General features: G+C 43.9%; 1 protein-coding gene across 2 annotated transcripts in view; it reads left to right on the plus strand.

Annotated features, from left to right (window-relative positions):
- DOCK5 (dedicator of cytokinesis 5) overlaps nucleotides 1-24,186 on the plus strand; it is a 204,389-nt gene that overhangs the window by 87,115 nt on the left and 93,088 nt on the right. For both annotated transcript variants that reach the window (XM_067470674.1, XM_067470675.1), the window contains exons 14-22: nucleotides 12-136; nucleotides 4,135-4,233; nucleotides 6,799-6,871; nucleotides 8,795-8,898; nucleotides 11,532-11,718; nucleotides 14,040-14,137; nucleotides 16,382-16,471; nucleotides 17,678-17,778; nucleotides 23,616-23,750. In XM_067470674.1, the coding sequence (XP_067326775.1) occupies nucleotides 12-136; nucleotides 4,135-4,233; nucleotides 6,799-6,871; nucleotides 8,795-8,898; nucleotides 11,532-11,718; nucleotides 14,040-14,137; nucleotides 16,382-16,471; nucleotides 17,678-17,778; nucleotides 23,616-23,750 (1,012 nt within the window). The remainder of the gene's footprint in view (nucleotides 1-11; nucleotides 137-4,134; nucleotides 4,234-6,798; nucleotides 6,872-8,794; nucleotides 8,899-11,531; nucleotides 11,719-14,039; nucleotides 14,138-16,381; nucleotides 16,472-17,677; nucleotides 17,779-23,615; nucleotides 23,751-24,186) is intronic.

The following is a 24,186-nucleotide window of genomic DNA, read 5'->3' on the forward strand; positions in this document are numbered from 1 at the left end:
CACTGTTGCAGGTGAGGTTCGAAATGATATTTACATCACTTTGATGAACGGGGAGTTTGACAAAGGGAAAAAGAAGACACCCAAGAATGTAGAGGTCACCATGTCTGTTCATGATGAAGATGGCAATCTCTTAGAGGTAGGCAATGAACTTTTGACTGTATAGGTTAGAGACAGAAGTAAATCTTCACTCTGAGGGGGAAACACTTTCTTCAGTCTCCCACCTATTTATAGGCTTGACTGAAGATGATCTTGCAGCAGCTCAGAAGCAGAAAATATGCACTCACTTGTCTTAGTAAGCTCCTGCACAGAACACCCAAACATGTAACTGTTGCCAAAACTCCCAGGCTCAGCTAGCATCCCAGTCATGGGGACAGTTGCATTGACTCACACTATGTCCTTTGAGAGAACTTCAAATCTTCCTTGGGTGTCCATGTGAAGGAGCTTCTTCCAGCAGCTCAGAAGCAGAAAATATATACTGACTTGTCTTGGCAAGTTCCTGCACATAAAATCTAAACATGTAACTGTTGCCAAAACTCCCAGGCTCAGCTAGCCTTCCAGGCGTAGCACAACCAATCAGCTTGACTGAAGATGACCTAAATTTGCTTTTTTGGCATTCAACTCCTTCTACACTGCCATATACAATCCAGATTATCTGCTTTGAACTAGATTATTCTTCAGTGTACACTCATATAATCCAGTTCAAAGCAGATAATGTGTCTTATCTGCTTTGATAATCTGGATTATTTGGCAGTGTAGAAGATGTGGCAGAATGAAAATTACACGTAGTTCATGTCTTTACCAATCCACACACTGTCTTGCTAGAGAAAAGATATGCCACACAGATGTTCAGTAAAGAATAAGGTGTTCATCCTTTGTTATGTAGAGTAACATATATACAGTCATGGGGACAGTTGCATTGACTCACACTATGTCCTTTGAGAAAGCTTCAAATCTTCCTTGGGTGTCCATGTGAAGGAGCTTCTTCCAGCAGCTCAGAAGCAGAAAATATATATTGACTTGTCTTGTCATGTTCCTGCACAGAAAACCTAAACATGTAACTGTTGCCAAAACTCCCAGGCTCAGCTAGCCTTCCAGGCGTAGCACAACCAATCAGCTTCATTGAAGATGACCTAAATTTGCTTTTTTAGCATTCAACTCTTAGACTTCCAGATCCCTTCTACACTGCCATATACAATCCAGATTATCTGCTTTGAACTGGATTATTCTTCAGTGTACACTCATATAATCCAGTTCAAAGCAGATAATGTGGCTTATCTGCTTTGATAATCTGGATTATTTGGCAGTGTAGAAGATGTGGCAGAATGAAAATTACACGTAGTTCACGTCTTTACCAATCCACACACTGTCTTGCTAGAGAAAAGATATGCCACACAGATGTTCAGTAAAGAATAAGGTGTTCATCCTTTGTTATGTAGAGTAACATATATACAGTCATGGGGACAGTTGCATTGACTCACACTATGTCCTTTGAGAAAGCTTCAAATCTTCCTTGGGTGTCCATGTGAAGGAGCTTCTTCCAGCAGCTCAGAAGCAGAAAATATATATTGACTTGTCTTGTCATGTTCCTGCACAGAAAACCTAAACATGTAACTGTTGCCAAAACTCCCAGGCTCAGCTAGCCTTCCAGGCGTAGCACAACCAATCAGCTTCATTGAAGATGACCTAAATTTGCTTTTTTAGCATTCAACTCTTAGACTTCCAGATCCCTTCTACACTGCCATATACAATCCAGATTATCTGCTTTGAACTGGATTATTCTTCAGTGTACACTCATATAATCCAGTTCAAAGCAGATAATGTGGCTTATCTGCTTTGATAATCTGGATTATTTGGCAGTGTAGAAGATGTGGCAGAATGAAAATTACACGTAGTTCACGTCTTTACCAATCCACACACTGTCTTGCTAGAGAAAAGATATGCCACACAGATGTTCAGTAAAGAATGAGGTGTTCTTCCTTTGTTATGTAGAGTAACATATATACAGTCATGTGGACAGTTGCATTGACTCACACTATGTCCTTTGAGAGAGAGATTCAAATGTTCCTTGGGTGTCCATGTGAAGGATCTTCTTCCAGCAGCTTAGAAGCAGAAAATATACTAACTTGTCTTGGCAAGCTTCTGCACAGAAAACCTAAACATGTAACTGTTGCCAAAACTCCCAGGCTCAGCTAGCATCCCAGGCGTAGCACAACCAATCGACTTGACTGAAGATGACCTAAATTTGCTTTTTTGGCATTCAACTCTTAGATTTCCAGGCCCCTTCTACACTGCCATATACAATCCAGATTATCTGCTTTGAACTAGATTATTCTTCAGTGTACACTCATATAATCCAGTTCAAAGCAGACAATGTGGGTTATCTGCTTTGATAATCTGGATTATTTCACAGTGTAGAAAATGTGGCAGAATGAAAATTACAGGTAGTTCACATTTTTATCAATCCACACACTGTCTTTCTGGAGAAAAGATATGTCACGCATATGTTCAGTAAAGAATAAGGTGTTTATCCTTTGCTATGCAGAGTAACATATATACAGTCATGTGAGCGGTTGCTTTGACTCACACTATGTCCTTTGAGAGAGATTCAAATGTTCCTTGGGTGTCCATGTGAAGGATCTTCTTCCAACAGCTTAGAAGCAGAAAATATACTAACTTGTCTTGGCAAGCTTCTGCACAGAAAACCTAAACATGTAACTGTTGCCAAAAGTCTCAGGCTCAGCTAGCCTCCCAGGCGTAGCACAACCAATCAGCTTCATTGAAGATGACCTAAATTTGCTTTTTTAGCATTCAACTCTTAGATTTCCAGGCCCCTTCTACACTGCCATATACAATCCAGATTATCTGCTTTGAACTGGATTATTCTTCAGTGTACACTCATATAATCCAGTTCAAAGCAGATAATGTGGCTTATCTGCTTTGATAATCTGGATTATTTCACAGTGTAGAAAATGTGGCAGAATGAAAATTACAGGTAGTTCACATTTTTATCAATCCACACACTGTCTTTCTGGAGAAAAGATATGTCACGCATATGTTCAGTAAAGAATAAGGTGTTTATCCTTTGCTATGCAGAGTAACATATATACAGTCATGTGAGCGGTTGCTTTGACTCACACTATGTCCTTTGAGAGAGATTCAAATGTTCCTTGGGTGTCCATGTGAAGGATCTTCTTCCAGCAGCTTAGAAGCAGAAAATATACTAACTTGTCTTGGCAAGCTTCTGCACAGAAAACCTAAACATGTAACTGTTGCCAAAAGTCTCAGGCTCAGCTAGCCTCCCAGGCGTAGCACAACCAATCAGCTTCATTGAAGATGACCTAAATTTGCTTTTTTAGCATTCAACTCTTAGATTTCCAGGCCCCTTCTACACTGCCATATACAATCCAGATTATCTGCTTTGAACTGGATTATTCTTCAGTGTACACTCATATAATCCAGTTCAAAGCAGATAATGTGGCTTATCTGCTTTGATAATCTGGATTATTTCACAGTGTAGAAAATGTGGCAGAATGAAAATTACAGGTAGTTCACATTTTTATCAATCCACACACTGTCTTTCTGGAGAAAAGATATGTCACGCATATGTTCAGTAAAGAATAAGGTGTTTATCCTTTGCTATGCAGAGTAACATATATACAGTCATGTGAGCGGTTGCTTTGACTCACACTATGTCCTTTGAGAGAGATTCAAATGTTCCTTGAGTGTCCATGTAAAGAGTCTTCTTCCAGCAGCCCAGAAGCAGAAAATATACTAACTTGTCTTGGCAATCAACTGCACAGAAAACCTAAACATGTAACTGTTGCCAAAACTCCCAGGCTCAGCTAGCATCCCAGGCATAGTACATTCCGTGAACACACTCACCAACTGATTTTTACATGCTCCAACAGAAGAGACCCCAGTTACTATGGCCAATGGCCATAGGCACCCAATGTGGCACTGAGTAATTTCCAGGCAGAAATGGAAACATTTGTACGATCACTGCCAGTATTTGGTCCACCTATGCATACCATATCAAATGCTTAAGAGTTTTCTCTCTTGTTTGTGATTGATCACTACCTCTCATGATTTGTTCTTTGGTCCTTTCCCTGCTTTTTTCTTCCATGTCTTCCAAAGAAAGCTATCCATCCAGGTGCTGGTTATGAAGGTATCTCAGAATACAAGTCAGTTGTCTACTATCAAGTCAAGCAGCCTTGTTGGTACGAAACTGTAAAGGTGAGACTGTCACGTTCTTAGTGTCCTTTTTTGTGAGCAACAGCACATGTTCTGTATCACAGCCAAGAGCAACACAACGTCCATCTTTAGAGCCTCCCTAGCATTCTGCACAGGAAGGAAGGGAAACCCCTTCCTTCCCTCTTTCCTTTATCCTTCCCATCCTTCCTTCATCCTTCCCTTCCACCTTTTCAACCTTCATTCCCTTTTGTCTTTCCTTCCTTCCCTCTTTCCTCCCTCCTTCCCTCTCTCCTTCTTTCTCCTTCCATCTTTCCCTTCCTCCCTTTCGTCCTTCTTTCTCTCTTTCCTTCTTCCTTCCTTTCACCACTGGGTAGCCAATCATCTTAGTAGGGAGTTCTAGCATGCGGCCCACAAGTTATCATTTATTTATTTATTTACGGCATTTACATGCCGCTCTTCTCACCCCGAAGGGGACTCAGAGTGGCTTACAATATATATTTTCATACAATATATTATATTATTAGCATAGTACAATATCAGTATATATTACCATATTGCGCTATACCATTATATTGTAATATTATTAGTAATATTACATGTAATGTAAATATATAATTATAATTATTATATTTAATTATTATTACTAGTATTATATTGTATTACATTATAATATTATAAATATTATATGTATATACAATATACTATATTATATTATTAGTAAAGACAAGATGGAAGTGTCTTCTGCTCCCTTCTTGTACACCAGACAGGGCCAATCAATGAATCAGCAAGTCATGGTCCACGGTGTCGAATGCAGCTGTGAGGTCCAAGAGTACCAATAGCGCTGATCCGCCTCGGTCTAACTGACAACGAATTTCATCAGTAATAGCTACCAAGACAGTCTCTGTTATTATTATTATTATTATTATTATTATTATTTAGAGGTTTTATAACCCGGTCTTCTCGACCTCCAGAGACGAACTCGGGCCGGCTAACAACAGAGGATTCAATACAGTAAGATAAAGCAAATATACATCATAAATATAAAATACATTAAAATACAATTCATACAAATTACAAAAAAGTCAGTTCGTCAGAGTGAAATCACAAATTCATCGCCATCCGCCAGTAAGGTCAACAGTTATTGACTCAATCACCGTTCTGCAAATGCAGTATCCTAAAGCCATGATTTTACCAGCTTTCTAAAAGTTAGGAGGGAAGAGGCAGATCTAATCTCCATCGGGAGGGAGTTCCGGAGCCGAGGGGCCACCACCGAGAAGGCCCTGTCCCTCGTTCCCACCAAACGCAATTGCGAGGGTGGTGGGACCGAGAGCAGGGCCCCTCCAGAAGATCTTAACAACCTTGATGGTTCGTAGGGGAGAATCCGTTCGGACAGGTAAATTGGGCCGGAACCGTTTAGGGATTTATAGGTCAACACCAGCACTTTGAATTGTGCTCGGAAGCTGATTGGCAGCCAGTGGAGCTGGCGCAACAGAGGAGTCGTATGCTCCCTGTACCCCGCTCCTGTTAGTAGTCTGGCTGCCGCTCGTTGGACTAGTTGTAGCTTCCAGGCAGTCTTCAGAGGCAACCCCATGTAGAGAGCGTTGCAGTAGTCTATACGGCATGTAACCAGAGCCTGTACCACCGTGGCCAAGTCAGACTTCCCAAGGTACGGGTTAGAAAGTTTGCCCATACTTGATCTATATTATTGGAGTTCAGCCTGTGATTGTGTTTCAGGATCAGGGTGCTTTGGATGTGGGAAGTGATGCCAATGAATTTCAAGATGGCAATGGTTTGGTCAATGATACAGATTCAGAGAAGGACCAAGAGACCCCTGTGCAAAATGTAGTTTCCCATGAGAATGTCCCTGAAGGGTGTGGGGATGATGGTGTACTCCCTGAATTGTTACCCGAGAGTTCCCACGATTTGGGGGTTGAAAACAACTGGGTACCTGGCGCAACTGTGAGACCTAATGAGAAAATAGATAGGCAAGAGGAAATTAGTCAAAACAGGCAGGCTGAACAGAGCCTTTCGCGTTCTGCTAGGCTTCGAGAGAAAAAGATAAAGGGATCTCAAGTAAAACGAAACCAATTCCTGAGTGCGTGGAATAACTTAACGAGGGGATAAAAGTTCCAAGTATGGGAAAAATAGTCAGATGAAGCATCGTTGGAATCAAGTGTAGATTGTGCCCTTGTTTCATGCACGCTTTGCTTAGAAGATTTTGTCTAAGTATTTTCTTGTTTCATGGTTTGACTTCTTGGATTGTATGAATGCCTACTCATGCCTTGGATTAATGTTTCCCGTTTTCCTGAATTATATTTAGAGAAGTGTGGACTTTGTTTTACGGACTTTGCTGAACTTTACCCTGGACTATTTTTGCTCCTGCTTCTCTTCTTACCTAATTGGATTTACCTATATCTTTAAAGTGCTTTTTACTTGCTGCTTTTTAATTATCGTCAATAAAAAGGATTGTTTTCCAATCAACAGTCAGAGGGCTTTTCTTGTCCTGGAGTGCAACACATGTATAATTCTTTACTTGGGTTTCCTCTGAACATCTCACATTGCTTATGGCTTCTACGTAATTTTTACACATTGTTTTATTGCATACAGGTGTCCATTGAAATAAAAGAAGTTGGACACTACCACTTAAGATTTACTTTCCGCCATCGATCGTCACAGGAATGTAAGTACTGCAAAGAAGGACAGCTCCTGTTCTCGATATTTGGATAAATATAGAAGTGAATGGAATGGAATATGACGAACAGCAATCTTCCCTATCTGTTAGCCTTTTGTATTACTAGTGCTGGAGCTCCCAATTGGCGCAATGGGTTGAACCCTTGTGCCAGCAGAACTGCTGACCTGAAAGACGTGAAGGTCGGTGGTTCGAATCCAGGGAGTGGGTGAGCTCCCATCTGTCAACTCCAGCTTCCCATGCGGGGACATGAGAGAAGCCTCCCACAAGATTTATTTATTTATTTATTTATTATTTGAACGTATATGCCGCCACTCCCCTGAGGCTCGGAGCGACTTACAAGAACAGGCTAAAATTGAACACAATTTACAAACAATTTAAAAACAGCAATCAAAGATCAAAGGCCCGTCGAAACAGATATGTCTTACGTGCCCTGCAGAAAGCTGATAAGACCCGCAAGGCACGGACTTCAGGTGGCAGAGTGTTCCAGAGTGATGGTGCCACTGCTGTGAAGGCTCTGCATCTGGTTGCTGTTAGACACAAGGTCTTGACACTGGGAATTTCCAATAGATCTTGGTCCTCAGAGTGGAGGGATCTCTGGGGTTGGGAAGGGGTGAGGCGGTCCCTCAGGTACATCGGCCCAGACCATGCAAGGCCTTCAAGGGGAGTACCATCACTTTGAAAGTGATCCGGTGCTCAATTGGTAACCAATGCAGCTGTAGTAAGATTGGGGTGATGTGGCATCTCATCGGAATTCCTGCAAGAAGCCGAGCAGCTGCATTTTGTACCAAGTTGAGCTTCCGGATCACTGACAGAGGAAGGCCAATGTAGAGGGCGTTACAGTAGTCCAGTCTTGAGATGACCGTAGCCTGGATCACCGTAGCTAGGTCGTCCCTGGACAGGGAGGGGGCCAGCCGTCTAGCCTGCCGCAGGTGAAAAAAGGCAGTTCTGCTCATGATGGAGACCTGGGCCTCCATCCTCAGCAGAGGGTCCAAAAGGACTCCCAGACTCTTGACCAACGATGACAGGCGTAGCTCCTCGCCATCCAGGGTAGGCAGCTGGATATCTCCACTGCCCGGTTGACCCAGCCATAGGATCTCCGTGTTTGCTGGATTCACCCTCAACCTGCTGGCACGCAGCCATCCAGTCACGGCCTCGAGGCACTGATGGAAACAATCGGGTACAGAGTCCGGTCGGCCTTCCATCTTCAGCACCAGCTGAGTGTCATCAGCGTACTGGTAACACTCCAGCCCAAAACCTCAAACCAGCTGAGCAAGTGGTCACATATAGATGTTAAACAACAGAGGGGAGAGAATGGCCCCCTGAGGAACCCCACAAGATAGAGAGAGGGGACCTCTCAGAGACCAGGCCTCCCCTCTCCACTCGCTGTCCACGGTTGTGAAGGAAGGACAGCCAATTTAAAGCTCTCCCCCTGACTCACTCCCACAGCAGCAAGGCGGTGGGTCAGAAGACTGTGGTCGACTGTGTCCAATGCTGCTGTGAGATCCAATAACACAAGCAGCGCCGACCTGCCCTGATCAAGCTGGCATCGAAGGCGATCCGTGATGGAGACCAGCACAGTCTCTGTCCCGTGCCCCGCACGGAAGCCGGACTGGAAGGGATCTTGTCCGGCTGTGTCGTCTAGGAAAACATCCGGGCGTCCCCTGAGCAACCTTCTTACAGATGGCCAATTTTCTCACACCAAATGCAATTTGCAGTTTCTCAAGTCGTTCCTGACATGAAATTTTTTTTTACTAGTGCTGTGGTTAGTTGTGTGAGTGTGTGTGATGACTGGAGATTAACATTAAAAAATGACCTTGTTGTTACATGCTGTGTGATAATTCAGTTGCAAAAAAAGGCAGCAAGCAGTCCCTTTTTCTCCTTTCACCCTCCTCTTCTTTCCCACTCTGACAGCAAGAGATAAATCTGAAAAGGCTTTTGGAATGTCATTTGTGAAGCTGATGAATGCGGATGGCACCACTCTGCGGGACGGCAAGCATCATTTAATAGTCTACAAGGTACTTCCTAATCAGCGGGCAAGGGCTTCTTTGTGATCTCAGCCAACATCCCCAAGACACACCACCCTCAGACCCAGCTTAACACTCAGCAGCAAAACCTGTTTCACTTGCAGTAGGAGCACGATGGGGTGACATTTTTGGGCCTTTTCCATCTGCTGACTCAGTGTGATAAGGAACTGCAATGTAAATACACAAATGTCCTGTTGCTACAAACTTCAGCAAAAGTATCAGTTCAATTAAACATGAGAATACTCAGTTAATTCATATAGTTCACAAGCATAGGGAACAAATGCAATGAGACTATTTACTTACTTACTTAGGCGATCCCTCGTAGTCCGAGGATGATGGTCCTCCAAGTGTAGTGTACTGGCGGTGGGTCCGTAGGTGACTGTGGAGCCCTATTATTTATTATTTATTTACTTTATTTGTATACCGCTGTTCTCAGCCCTTAGGTAACTCACAGCGGTTAACAAAAGAACAGCAAAAATTTGATACTACAATAACACGGTATAAAAACAGTTGACATCATAACACCTTATACAATAATATACAATTAACAACAATAGCCATTCACTAGCGTCTCATCACTAAAAACATGATCCAGATCCGCCATCCATTGTTCCATTCCTATGTTCATTACAATCATTGCACTGACTATTCGAACACCTGCTCAAACAACCAGGTCTTCACTTTTTTGCGGAATACCATTAATGATGGAGCTAGTCTAATATTCATGGGAAGGGTGTTCCACAGCCGAGGGGCCACCACCGAGAAGGCCCTATCTCTCATCCCCGCCAGCCGTGCCTGTGAGGCAGGCGGGATCGAGAGCAGGGCCTCCCCGGAAGATCTCAAAGTGGGTTCATAGGCAGAGATGCGGTCGGATAGGTAGCTTGGGCCGGAACCGTTTAGGGCTTTAAAGGCCAACGCCAGCACTTTGAATTGAGCCCAGTAGCAAATCGGTAGCCAGTGGAGTTGGCGCAACAGGGGGGTTGTATGCTTCCTGCGTTCCGCTCCTGTTAGAATCATGGCTGCCGAACGTTACACTAGTTGAAGCTTCCGAGCTGTCTTCAAAGGCAACCCCATGTAGAGAGTGTTGCAGTAGTCTAAATGGGATGTAACCAGAGCGTGGACTATCGTGGCCAATTCTTGATCTGCATCTTCTCCCATAGTGAGGACATTGGTTTCCAGGTGGAAGGCAGTCTCGGTTGGTTTGACATACCTTCCTCTTGGCACGTTTCTCTCTTCCGCCCTCCATTCGTGCCTCTTCAAATTCTGCAGCACTGCTGGTCACAGCTGACCTCCAGCTGGAGCACTCAAGGGCCAGGGCTTCTCAGTTCTCAGTGTCTATGCCAAAGAATCATAGAATCAAAGAGTTGGAAGAGACCTCACGGGCCATCCAGTCTAACCCCATTCTGCCAAGAAGCAGGAATATTGCATTCAATTCACCCCCAACAGATGGCCATCCAGCCTCTGTTTAGAAGCTTCCAAAGAAGGAGCCTCCACCACACTCCGGGGCAGAGAGTTCCACTGCTGAACGACTCTCACAGTCAGGAAGTTCTTCCTCATGTTCAGATGAAATCTCCGTTCTTGTACTTTGAAGCCATTGTTCCCTTGCGTCCTAGTCTCCAGGGAAGCAGAAAACAAGCTTGCTCCCTTCTCCCTGTGGCTTCCTCTCACATATTTATACATGGCTATCATATCTCCTCTCACCCTTCTCTTCTTTAGGCTAAACAATCCGACTAATCATTTGGAAAACACGAATATTATGTTTGTTTTACCATTGTAAATAGTCCCATTGCATTTGTTCCCTATGCTTGTATACTATATGAATTAATTGAGTATTCTCATTTTAGTTGAATTGATACTTTTGCTGAAGTTTATAACAGCAGGACATTTGTGTATTTACATTGTTCTTATAGATAGCCGTGTAGTTAGAGTGATAAGGAACTGCCACAAGTATGAATACATAGCATTATGGAATTGTTGGGTTTCATCCCTGACTGCACAAGTCTTCAGTCCTCAATGAGTAGGTAGAAATACTGAGCAGATAGAGATCTGTAACTCTAAGATTGGATCCATAACAGCATTGGAAGAAACTAGTTGTTTCTATAAGTAGATGTACCCCAACCTGATATGCTTCATATGTTTTGGACATCATACCCAACTATCGAGGGTGGGGGGGGGGGGGTGGCGCAGTGGGTTAAACCACTGAGTTGCAGAACTTGCTGACCGAAAGGTTGGTGGTTCGAATCTATGGAGTGGCATGAGCTCCTGTCATTAACCCCAGCTTCTGCCAACCTAGCAGTTCAAAAACATGCAAATTTGAGTAGATCAATAGGTACCACTCCAGCAGGAAGGTAACAGCACTCCATTGAGTCATGCTGGCCACATGATCTTGGAGGTGTCTACGGACAATGCCGGTTCTTCGGCTTAGAAATGAAGATGAGTGCCAACCCCCAGAGTCGGACACGACTGGATTTAATGTCAAGGGGAAACCTTTACCTTTGCTTTACCCAACTATGATGCAAAGTGTGCTCCAACATATCTCAAAGGCATTAAGTTGGGGAAGGCTCATTATAGCAATATCAAATTCTCGTCTCCCTCTTTATTTTTGTTTTTCTTTATATCAATAGGGTGAGAACAAGAAAATGGAAGATGCCAAGTTTTATTTGACACTGCCTAGCACCAAAGTGGAAATGGAGGACAGGGATGGTCTGCTCGCCAAACATCCAGCGACTAACTTTACTGCATCCAAAGAAAGTACTAAGGATAGTTTCCAGATTGCAACCCTCATCTGTTCTACAAAGCTGACACAAAATGGTAAGCTGGTAAACCTGAGTAAATGCAAACAAGCTGAATGCAAGTGGTCTAACTGGAATATAATGTGCACGTTAAGACTGTCCTTGCCTATGCATTTGCTTATTCTTCATAAGTTAACTTCATTTCTCAGTAAAGGAGAAGGATTACACCAGCGTTTCTCAACCTAGTGGTCACGAGGGGGGTGTCAAAGGGGTCACCAAAGACCATCAGAAAACACAGTATTTTCTGTTGGTCATGGGGCTTTTGTGTGGGGAGTTTGGCCCAATTCTATCATTGGTGGGGTTCAGAATGCTCTTTGATTGTAGGTGAACTAGAAATCCCAGCAACAACAACTCCCAAATGTCAAAGTCTATTTTCTCCAAAATCCACTGGTGTTCACTTTTGGCCATATTGAGTATTTGTGCCAAGTTTGGTCCAGATCCATCATTGTTTGAGTCCACATTGCTCTCTGGATGTAGGAGAACTACAACTCCAGAACTCAAGGTCAATTCCCACCAAACCCTTCCACTATTTTCTCTTGGTCGTGGGAGTTCTGTGTGCCAAGCTTGGTTCAATTTCATCATTGGTGGAGTTCAAAATGCTCTTTGATTGTAGGTGAACTAGAAATCCCAGCAATGTCAACTCCCAAGTGTCATGGTCTATTTTCCCCAAACTCCACCGGTGTTCACTTTTGGGCATATTGAGTAATTGTGCCAAGTTTGGTCCATATCCATCATTGTTTGAGTCCACAGTGCTTACTGGATGTAGGTGAACTACAACTCCAAAACTCAAGGTCAATGCCCACCAAACCCTTCTACTATTTTCTCTTGGTCGTGGGAGTTCTGTGTGCCAAGATAGGTTCAATTCATTGTTTGAGCCCACAGTGCTCTCTGGATGTAGGTGAACTACAACTCCAAAACTCAGGGTCAATGTCCACCAATCCCTTCCACTATTTTCTCTTGGTCGTGGGAGTTCTGTGTGCCAAGATTGGTTCAATTTCATTATTGGTGGAGTTCAAAATGCTCTTTGATTGTAGGGGTACTAGATATCCCAGCAACTACAACTCCCAAATGACAAAATCAATCTCTCCCCAACCTTACCAGTTTTCAAATTTGGGCGTATTGGGTATTTGTGCAAATTTGGTCCAGTGAATGAAAATACATCCTGGATGTCAGATATTTACATTACGATTCATAGCAATAGCAAAATCACAGTTATGAAATAGCAATGAAAAGAATGTTATGGTTGGGGGTCACCACAACATGAGGAACTGTGTTCAGGGGTCATGGTATTCGGAAGGCTGAGAACCACTGATCCAAACCCTTTTCTCTGATCTATAAGAAGTCTGCTCTGTCCTCCAGGCTTCTAAGGCTTTATCTGACATTGCGTATTTGAATTAATCATAGCAGCAAAGGAGCAGACATATATTTTGGGCAGTTTTGGCTGGCCCCGACCTCTTAGTATGAATGGAGGCCAGAAATAAACCTTGTGTCCCTGTTCTGGTACAGGAGCTCCAATTTTATTTGCTTTGCATTAAATGTTTGCTTGCAGATAGGTGGCTTCCTTTGGTTGCAGTCATAGGGCAAGTCACCTGTCCATCATCGTTAAGTTTTGGTCCCACTCCTTGCTCAGGGCAATTGAGAAGGGAAGGGAGCCATTTCTTAGTTAGTCTCCGCAATGAAAGCTAATGCACAGGACGTGTGCAAGCTTCCCCTGTACAAAAGCTTCAACCCTTAAGACTTTCCGGGGGGAAACAGTCTTAAGAGCATCCAAGACTTTCCGGGGGAAAACAGTCTTAAGAGTCTCCAAAGATTTCCAGGGAAACATCCCTAAAGACCAAAGAACTCCAGCTGGAGAACATCTAAGCCTTTACTGGTAGGTCCACTCGGCGTTCGAGAAGCAGTTTGCCCTGGTAGCGGAGCCCACATCAGTAAGCCTGGGAGAAGTTAAAAAAAGGATTTTCCTTTAAAGTAAAGAAGAAGTTATTGAAGACAGTTGCCTGTCCTTCATGGGCAAGTTTAGGAAGTCACCAGTTGCATAAAAGCCTGGAAGCATTTGTTTAGCTTTATTGAAGGCAAGAGAAGTTTCTGTTTGATTGTTCATTAATAAAAGACTTTGTTATACTTCACAAGCCATCTAAAGGTCATTTGTGGTGGAAAACCTCTGAGAACTTCTCCTTGGGCCCCCTGGCTTCCCGCTGGGCAAAGGTTGCACGTCCTGTTCTAAAGGAAATTCTTTACAGACCCAGCGCGTGACAGAATAGTCCCTCTTAGTATTCTTCTGCAGCTACTGCAGTAAATTGTCTTTGTGACCCTATCTTTGTTGCTTTGTCATATTGTTAGTTGACCTGCTGGGTTTGCTGAACTGGCGCTCAAATTCCCAGAACATTGGCCACAATCTGAAGAAGCTCATGGAGGTAGAAGGAGGAGAAATTGTCAAGGTATGATTTGCAACTATTTTGGAGTGCACTTTGCCTGCCATTACTGTTTCTTTGTTCAAAACATTTTAGGTTCAGGAGGTTGGTTTCTACCAACTTTGGTCTGGAGAAAAGTCTCAGGCTCTGTGATCACAACATGGCTTACAAACTACTCCAACTTCTGAAGCTTCAGGGAGTTGCAGCACATTCAACCTGATACTGTTCCATCTCCCAGGAGCCTGATTTGCCTTGCTTTACAGTTGCTTGAGGTTGCTCCCTCTTGCATTTTCTCCCAGGGCTGCTTCAGCTTTGCAAGAGCCCTAAATAATATCAGAGTCTGCAAAGCCAGTCTGCAGGCCTCCTTTGCAGCTATTGGTTCAGAAAGGTATCTTTTTGGGTCTAGGGACCACCTTTTCTCCCAGGGAAGAGATCTCCATTTTGGAATCTCCCCTGCCTTTTCAGTTTAGAGGAAAGACTTCAGACGTGCTGATGGTTAGGCAGGAAAACTATTGCAAAAACTACATTATAGATAAGTATTGAGATAAATTGAGTTATAGATAAATATTACGCTATACATTATAAATTGAGTAAGTTATATTAAGCTATAGATAGTATATTATATATTATATATTGTGTATTGAGCTATATTGAGATATTATAGATAGATAAGCTTAATTGAGAAGATTGAATTATATAGTTATAGAGAGAGAGTCTTCACTGCTTTTTCTCCAGAACTAACCTTAAGTTATAGATAGGGAAAAAACCTTGCTTTTTTCTAACCACAACGGCTTAGGGTTAGGATGTAAAGATTCCAGGATCTTATCTGCCATCTGGAGAAAAAGTTACCTCTGTAACTGAAGAAAAGAAAGAATAGGGAAGGTTTACGTCTGCAAGAACCTCTTTTACTAGGAGGGTCTTCCCGCAAGTGATTGCCACCTGACTTTACTGGAAATTATGTTTCTTCACCAGCGTTTCCATCCAAACTTGGATAGGTCCCTATAATAAAGCAGCGATATAGAGTAGTAGTAAGATTTTAAATTAATTTTATTCTAGACAGGGGAAAATATATAAAATAAATCCCAACGTTGCTCAACCAAAATTATAACACTCACAAAAGGAAGAGGAAGTATGGTTGCTGAACCAACTCTATATTTAAAAGTTAGGAACTGGGAACCACTGGAACTGAGAGACTTAAAAATAATTTTTCAAATGAATTCCGCTGCCACCATTTCAATATTATTCAGGCTGAGGTAATATTTAGAGTTGGTTCTGTAACACACACTGTGTGACTATAGTTTCTTAGAGGCTACTGTGAAGCTGACTTTAATAATACTTTGACCACAAAGGTATTCACACTGAGGCTGGTATAAGTTGATAAAAATAACAAGAACATTTATTGAACAAGCTTGAAATATTCAGGTACAAATGCTTAATGGTTTCAGTAAAATCCTGGCATAAAAAACTTACGGTTGCATTAGAGTCAAAATCTTAGAATCTTCTAGGTTACAAGTCTTCAAAGTTCCACCACAGAAAATTATTTCAGGAAATGAATCTTTGAAAGTAACTCCCAAAACTTTCCCTCAGGAATCTAGCCAAAAATACCCTGAACTAGACTTCCCTAGGAATTGAACAGACCTCTAACGGGGTACTGCTCCTCCACAAAACAGTATTCTAGCTATTTACTCAATAGCCACTCTGAATACTTCACAAAAGACTGACCCAATCTTCTTCTCAAACCCAAACTCGCTCTCGCTAACACCAACACTTCTTCTCTCTAACAGCTCCAAACCCTAACTGTCTAAAAAAAGGACTTCAAGCTCCAGTTTAAAAGACACTTTTTTCCTCTAGCCCACTTAGGCTCTGTCCCCATCTTTCTAGCCAGTCCATTTTTGCCAAGTGGAAGGAACCTCAAATCCCACCCTCTTTATAGGAAGTGGTTTCTTCCATGTGTTTGGTTCTGTTTCTGGCTTTTGCATGGAACTGAGTGCAGGGATTAACAAAGGTCTCAGTTGACATCATTCCTTGCCTTACCTGGGTGACCTCGGCAAGAATGTGGACCTTCTTGGTGAATTCCCAATATATCATTACCTCTGAGCTTTCCCCCCCCCCCCCCTCCAGAGTAATGACATACCTTAAGTTATAATACTGATGCTCTTGTGGTTGCTTACACACAGCTGGACAGAGCATAAGTTGGGATCTAGAGAGTTGCAGGAAAATATCCTTAATTTCTATCTCTTTAGTGTCACAATCTCTGTGTTTCATCTCTAGTTCTTGCAAGATACACTGGATGCACTTTTCAGCATAATGATGGAAATGTCTGACAACGAATCCTATGATTTCCTTGTCTTTGATGCACTGGTAAGTATTTATTTATTTATAGTATTTGTATTCCGCCTTCTCACCCTGCAGGGGACTCAGGGCAGATTACAATGCACATATACATGGAAAACATACAATGCCAATTAGACATACAACAAATATAGACAGACACAGAGGAATTTAACATTCCAGCTTTTCCAGCTTCATGAGAGTATACTCGATTCCATCCGTAGGGGGAGCTTCACCGTCCATTTTTGATACCGAGTCCTTTGATGGAGTACTGCACATTGCTGGAAAGTTTTATGGTGTCATAAATTAGTTAAATTAGCCTCTCCGCATAGAGCGATATCTAAATTTCCTACTTGACAGATGCAACTGTCTTTCGGGCTGCAAAGTTTCACAGCAAGCTAGACTAAGGCCCAGAAGCTCACTCCAATCCAATCAAGATGCAGTTGGTTAGAAAATGGAGGAGTATGGATAATCCAAGGGCCCTCTGGTAACACATTGGGTTAAACCACTGAGCTGCTGAACTTGCCGACTGAAAGGTTGGTGGTTTGAATACGAAGACCGGGGTGAGCTCCTGCTGTTAGCCCCAGCTTCTGGGAACCTAGCAGTTCAAAAACATGCAAATGTGAATAGATCAATAAGCACCGCCTTGGCAGGATGGTAATGGTGCTCCATGAAGTCAGGCTGGCCACAAGACCTTGGAGGTGTCTATGGACAACGCCGGGTCTTCAGCTTAGAAATGAAGATGAGCACCAACACCCAGAGTCAGACATGACTAGACTTCATGTCGGAGGAACCTTTACTTATGGATAATCCAGTCTTAGCAATTTGCAGACTTTCCAGAACAGGCATGTTTGAAGTGAAGAGGTCTGAGACCAGACCATAGCAGAATAATTTTGCTTTTCTACAAAGATAACTTAGAAAAACACAACATTTCTGAGAACATTGTTGCCACCCTCATCTAGCTATTCTGAGGATGCAACTAAATAGAGAGAGAGAAGGAAAGCCAAAGGCGGATGGAAGATGACTTAATTATCCCTGCTAATGAGAAATCCTGTAACTTTGGCCTGGTGTGTGCTGGCGACACTTGAGAGCCAAAACACTGCCCAAATAAAATCAGTCGTTGATTCCACTTTAGCCGCAAAAACTCAGTATGGAACAAAACTGTAAATCATTTTGCCAAACCCTTCTTGTCAAAGGCCATGGCACTGAATGTCTTCCGTCTCTTTCTTTTAATAGGTATTTATTATTTCCCTGATTGGAGATATCAAGTTTCAGCATTTCAATCCTGTACTGGAAACGTATATTTACAAGCACTTTAGTGCCACATTGGCTTATTTGTAAGTAACTTTTTGTTGTTGTTGCTGTTGTGTTTGTACCACAAAGGACTAACAAAATTGGTGATGATGGAAATGTGTTGAACTAGACTACTGCCTGTCCAAAGCAGCATTGGCAGGGGTAAGGGATGATGGAACTTGCAATGGCTTGTTGTGAGTTTTCTGGGCTGCCTAGCCATGTTCCAGAAGCATTCTCTCCTGACGTTTCACTCAAATCTATGGCAGGCATCCTCAGAGGTTGTGAGGTTGCAATCTTATGACATCTAACTTGGAGGCCACAGGGTAGCACCCCCTGATAGGAGGTCTGGTTTCCCGATGATGGATGGATGGAAAGAAAGAAGGGAAAGGAGGAAGGAAAGAGAGGAGGAACGAAGGAAGGATGAATGGGAGGAAGGGAAGGGTAGAAGGAGAAAGGGGGGGGGGGAAGGGAAGGACTGAGGAAAGAGGGAAGGAAGGAAAGACTAAACAGAAGGAGGGAAGGATGAAAAGGTGAAAAAGAAGGATGGAAGGAAGGGAAAGATAAAGGAAAGAGAGAAGGAAGGAAAGACCAAAGGAAAGGAAAGGAAAGAGAAAGACGGAAGGAAAGGAAAGAGGTAAGGCAGAAGGAAAAATAAAAGGGACGAAAGTAGGGAAGGAAAGAGAGAAGGAAGGGAGGACGAAAAGGTGGAAGAGAATGGAGAGAGGGAAAAAGAGGGAGGGAGGAAATAGAGAAGGAAGGAAAAAGAAAGAGGAAAGGAGGGAAGAAAGTATGAAAGGGTGGAAGGAGAAAGATGGAAGGAATGGAAAGTGATAAAGCGGAAGGATGGAAAGAAGGAAGGAAAGACAAAAGGGAAGAAAGAAGGGAAGGACGAAAGGGTGGAAGGGAAGGATTGAAGGAAAGAGAGAGGGAAGGATGACGAAAGGATGGAAGAGAATGGAGAGAGTGGAAAAGAGGGAGGGAGGGAGGAAAGAGAAGGAAGGAAAGACAAAAGGAAAGGAAGGAAGGAGAAAGAGGGAGAAAAGAGGGAAGGATGAAAGGGTGGAAGGAGAAAGAGGGAAGGGAGAGAGGTAAGGCAGAAGGAAGGAAGGAAGGAAGGAAGGAAGGAAGGAAGGACAAAAGGTAAGTAAGGAAGAGGAAGGATGAAAGGAAAGAGAGAAGGAAAGGAAGGCAAAAAGGTGAAAGAGAATGGAGAGAGGGAAAAAGAGGGAGGGAGGAAAGAGGGAAGGAAGAAAGACAAAAGGAAAGTAAGGAAGGAGAAAGAGGGAGGAAAGAGAAGGAAGTATGAAAGGATGGAAGGAGAAAGATGGAGGGAAGGGAGAAAGGTAAGGCAGAAGGAAAGAAGGAAGGAAAGACAAAAGAGAAGAAAGGAGGGAAGGATGAAAGGATAGAAGGAAAGAAAGAAGGATGAAAGGGTGAAAGAGATTGGAGGGAGGGGGAGGGAGGGAGGAACGAGAGAAGGAAAGAAGGATGAAAGGGTGGAAGAGAATGGAGGGAGGGCGAAAGAGGGAGGGAGAAAAGAGAAGGAAAGAAGGATGAAAGGGCGGAAGAGAATGGAGAGAGGGAGAAAGAGGGAGGGAGGAAAGAGAGAAGGAAAGAAGGATGAAAGGGTGGAAGAGAATGGAGGGAGGGAGAAAGAGGGAGGGAGGAAAGAGAGAAGGAAAGAAGGATGAAAGGGTGGAAGAGAATGGAGGGAGGGAGAAAGAGGGAGGGAGGAAAGAGAGAAGGAAAGAAGGATGAAAGGGTGGAAGAGAATGGAGGGAGGGAGAAAGAGGGAGGGAGGAAAGAGAGAAGGAAAGAAGGATGAAAGGGTGGAAGAGAATGGAGGGAGGGAGAAAGAGGGAGGGAGGAAAGAGAGAAGGAAAGAAGGATGAAAGGGTGGGAGAGAATGGAGAGAGGGAGAAAGAGGGAGGGAGGAAAGAGAGAAGAAAAGGAGGATGAAAGGGTGGAAGAGAATGGAGGGAGGGAGAAAGAGGGAGGGAGGAAAGAGAGAAGGAAAGAAGGATGAAAGGGTGGAAGAGAATGGAGGGAGGGAGAAAGAGGGAGGGAGGAAAGAGAGAAGGAAAGAAGGATGAAAGGGTGGAAGAGAATGGAGGGAGGGAGAAAGAGGGAGGGAGGAAAGAGACAAGGAAAGAAGGATGAAAGGGTGGAAGAGAATGGAGGGAGGGAGAAAGAGGGAGGGAGGAAAGAGAGAAGGAAAGAAGGATGAAAGGGTGGAAGAGAATGGAGGGAGGGAGAAAGAGGGAGGGAGGAAAGAGAGAAGGAAAGAAGGATGAAAGGGTGGAAGAGAATGGAGGGAGGGAGAAAGAGGGAGGGAGGAAAGAGAGAAGGAAAGAAGGATGAAAGGGTGGAAGAGAATGGAGGGAGGGAGAAAGAGGGAGGGAGGAAAGAGAGAAGGAAAGAAGGATGAAAGGGTGGAAGAGAATGGAGGGAGGGAGAAAGAGGGAGGGAGGAAAGAGAGAAGGAAAGAAGGATGAAAGGGTGGAAGAGAATGGAGGGAGGGAGAAAGAGGGAGGGAGGAAAGAGAGAAGGAAAGAAGGATGAAAGGGTGGAAGAGAATGGAGGGAGGGAGAAAGAGGGAGGGAGGAAAGAGAGAAGGAAAGAAGGATGAAAGGGTGGAAGAGAATAGATGGAGGGAGAAAGAGGGAGGGAGGAAAGAGAGAAGGAAAAAAAGACAAAAGGGAAGGAAAGAAGGAGAAAGTGGAAAGAAAGGGAGGATGATAGGGTGGATGGGAAGGAGAAAGAGTGAGGGAAGGAGGAAGGAAAGAGAAGAAAGAATGGTAAGAGAGAGGAGAGCCTGAGAAAAGAGCCCAAGGGGCTGCATTCAGACCCCAGGCTGGGTTTGCCCATACCTACTATAGAGTCATCATAGGTCAGAAACAACTTGAAGGCACCCAACAACAACCTCTTCTGATGTTACACCTTAATTTCTAAAACATACCTCCCATTTGAGCCACTATTTTTGCCTAGCTTGAGTTGAATGATTTTGCAGTTGTAGTAAAGCCTGACCTGTGTGTATCCACTCTGCTCCAGGCTCCCCACCCAAGCGCTAAGCTAATACCCTGTTGTTACTGCATTGCAGAAAACCCATAATTGAAGTCCTGCTCTGCTTGATAAATGAAATGTCCCCTCCTGGCTTTGATTTACACGCTGGACGAACTTCAGCTACGCTTTCCTTTGCCAGCTCTGTGACATTGCTGTGTGACATTTACGTAATGCCACCCGGATGAAAGGACTGAATGCCAAGGAGTTTCAATTTGGGGCAGCCTGCCAGCAAAACAAGCCAACGGCAGCCTCAGAAGAAGCCCACACACTTGGCTTGACTGTTTTCAGACCAATGCTATGGCATCAGAGTCAGGGGAATTTCACATACTCATTGTAGGCCCTGTCTGCACTGCCATATAATCCAGATTATCAAAGCAGATAATCCAGATTATGTGCTTTGAAGTGGATTATATGAGTCTACACTGCTATAAATGGAGCCCCCGGTGGCACAGTGGGTTACAGCGCTGAGCTGCTGAACTTGCTGACTGAAAGGTCGCAGGTTCGAATGTGGGGAGTGGCGTGAGCTCCCGCTGTTAGCCCCAGCTTCTGCCAACCTAGCAGCTCGAAAATATGCAAATGTGAGTAGATCAATAGGTATCGTTCTGGTGGGAAGGTAACGGCACTCCGTGCAGTCATGCCAGCCATGTGACCTTGGAGGTGTCTACGGACAATGCCGGCACTTCACTTTGAAATGGAGATGAGCACCAACCCCCAGAGTCGGACACAATAAGACTTAATGGGTTGTTGTAGGTTTTTTCGGGCGATATGGTCATGGTCTAGAGGCATTCTCTCCTGACGTTTCGCCTGCATCTATGACAAGCATCCTCAGAGGTAGTGAGGTCTGTTGGAACTAGGGGGAAAGGGTTTATATATCTGTGGAATGACCAGGGTGGGACAAAGGACTCTTGTCAGCTGGAGCTAGGTGTGAATATTCCTGCTTCTTGGCAGGGGGTTGGACTGGATGGCCCATGAGGTCTCTTCCAACTCTTTGATTCTATGATTCTTTGATTGATTCTATGAATGTTTCAACTGACCACCTTGATTAGCATTTGATGGCCTGGCAGTGCCTGGAGCAATCTTTTGTTGAGAGGTGATTAGATGCCCTTGTTTGTTTTCTCTCTGTTGTTGTGCTGTTCTAATTTTGGAGTTTTTTTTTTTTACTGGTAGCCAGATTTTGTTCATTTTCATGGTTTCCTCCTTTCTGTTGAAATTCTCCCCATGCTTGTGGATTTCAATGGCTTCTCTGTGTAGCCTGACATGGTGGTTGTGAGAGTGGTCCAGCATTTCTGTGTTCTCAAATAAAATGCTGTGTCCAGGTTGGTTCAGCATTATATGCTAATCAAGGCGGTCAGTTGTAACATTCACACCTAGCTCCAGCAGACAAGAGTCCTTTGTCCCACCCTGGTTCCAAGCATGGAAAATACAATCAGATGAAGCATTGTTTAGAATCATGCTAAGTTTTTGTCCTCATCTTAGAGAAGCCTTGCTTGGAAGATTCATGCTTTCTTGTTTCCTGGTTTGTTTTTTTATCTTTTGTGATTACCTGCTCATTCATAGGATTACCTGCTCATTCATTCATTGGATCAATGTTTCCTGGTTTTTGTGATTACCTGCTCATTCATTCATTGGATCAACATTTCCTGGTTCTTTGGATTTTGTTAGAGAAGTGTGGACTTTGTCGAAGGCTTTCATGGCCGGAATCACTCAGTTCTTGTGGGTTTTTTCGGGCTATATGGCCATGTTCCAGAGGCATTTCTCCTGACGTTTCGCCTGCATCTTCGCCGGAAAATCCTGCAAATCTCCTGGGAAGACAGGTGGACAAATGTCAGTGTGCTGGAAGAAGCAAAGACCATCAGCATTGAAGCGATGGTCCTCCAACATCAACTCCGCTGGGCCGGCCACGTTGTCCGGATGCCTGACCACCGTCTCCCAAAGCAGTTGCTCTACTCTGAACTTAAGAATGGAAAACGGAATGTTGGTGGGCAGGAAAAGAGATTGAAAGATGGGCTCAAAGCCAACCTTAAAAACTCTGGCATAGACACTGAGAACTGGGAAGCCCTGGCCCTTGAGCGCTCCAGCTGGAGGTCAGCTGTGACCAGCAGTGCTGCAGAATTTGAGGAGGCACGAGTGGAGGGTGAAAGAGAGAAACGTGCCAAGAGGAAAGCGCGTCAAGCCAACCCCGACCGGGACCGCCTTCCACCTGGAAACCAATGCCCTCACTGCGGAATAAGATGCAGAGCAAGAATAGGGCTCCACAGCCACATACGGACCCACAAGGAAACCCATGATGGAAGACCATCTTACTCGTCCAACGAGGGATCGCCTAAGTAATGGCAAGCTTCCTCAGAGGTGAGGTCACCTCACCTCTGAGGAAGCTTGCCATAGATGCAGGCGAAACGTCAGGAGAAATGCCTCTGGAACATGGCCATATAGCCCGAAAAAACCCACAAGAACTGAGTGTGGACTTTGTTTTTGGACTTTGCTGAACTCTACCTTGGACTAATTTTGTTCCTGCTTATCTTCTTACCTAACTGGATCTACCTATTCCTTTAAAGTGCTTTTTTACTTTGTTGCTTTTACTTATCTTCAATAAAAGGATTGTTTTCCATATCCAACGTGTGGTGTTTTAAAGTCAGAGGGTTATTCCTGTAGTAGAGTGCAACAGATGCCTTTAAATCTGTCCTTGCTTCTGTCTCACCCTTGGAATGCGATATACATGTATAGCATCCCTACTTTGCGGATTTTCACTTTTCGTGGGTGGTCTTGGAACATGAGGGAACACTGTACACATGTTGTTGTTTTTCTTCTCTCCTCTCAGAAAACTCACCAAGGTTCTGAACTATTATGTTGGAAATGCGGATGATTCCAGCAAGACGGAATTGCTCTTTGCTGCTCTAAAAGCCTTGAAATATCTCTTCCGGTTCATCGTTCAATCAAGGGTGCTTTATCTGGGGTAAGTTGGAGGTGGGAATTGTGACTGCAACAATGGCAGTCACAATGTTTCTTTGAGTTTTCCGGGCAATGCGGCCATGTTCCAGAAGCATTCTCTCCTGATGTTTTGCCCACATCTACAGCAGGTATCCTCAGAGTTTGAGGGGTCTGTTGGAAACTAGGCAAGTGGGGCTTCTATATCTGGAATTATGTCCAGGGTGGGAGAAAGAACTCTTGTCTGCTCGAGGCAAGGGTGAATGTTGCAACTGGCCACCTTGATTAGTATTTAATGGCCTTGCAGCTTCAAAACCTGGCTGGTTGCTCCCTAGGGGGATCCTTGGTTGGGAGATGTTAGCTAGCCCTGATTGATTGTTGTAATAGACAGTAGTAGTAGTAGTAATAATAATAATTTTATTTATACCCTGGCACTATCTCCCCAATGGGGACTCGGGGCGGCT

This window comes from Anolis sagrei, chromosome 7 (assembly GCF_037176765.1).
Source record: "Anolis sagrei isolate rAnoSag1 chromosome 7, rAnoSag1.mat, whole genome shotgun sequence".
In the NCBI taxonomy this organism is placed as follows: domain Eukaryota; kingdom Metazoa; phylum Chordata; class Lepidosauria; order Squamata; family Dactyloidae; genus Anolis; species Anolis sagrei.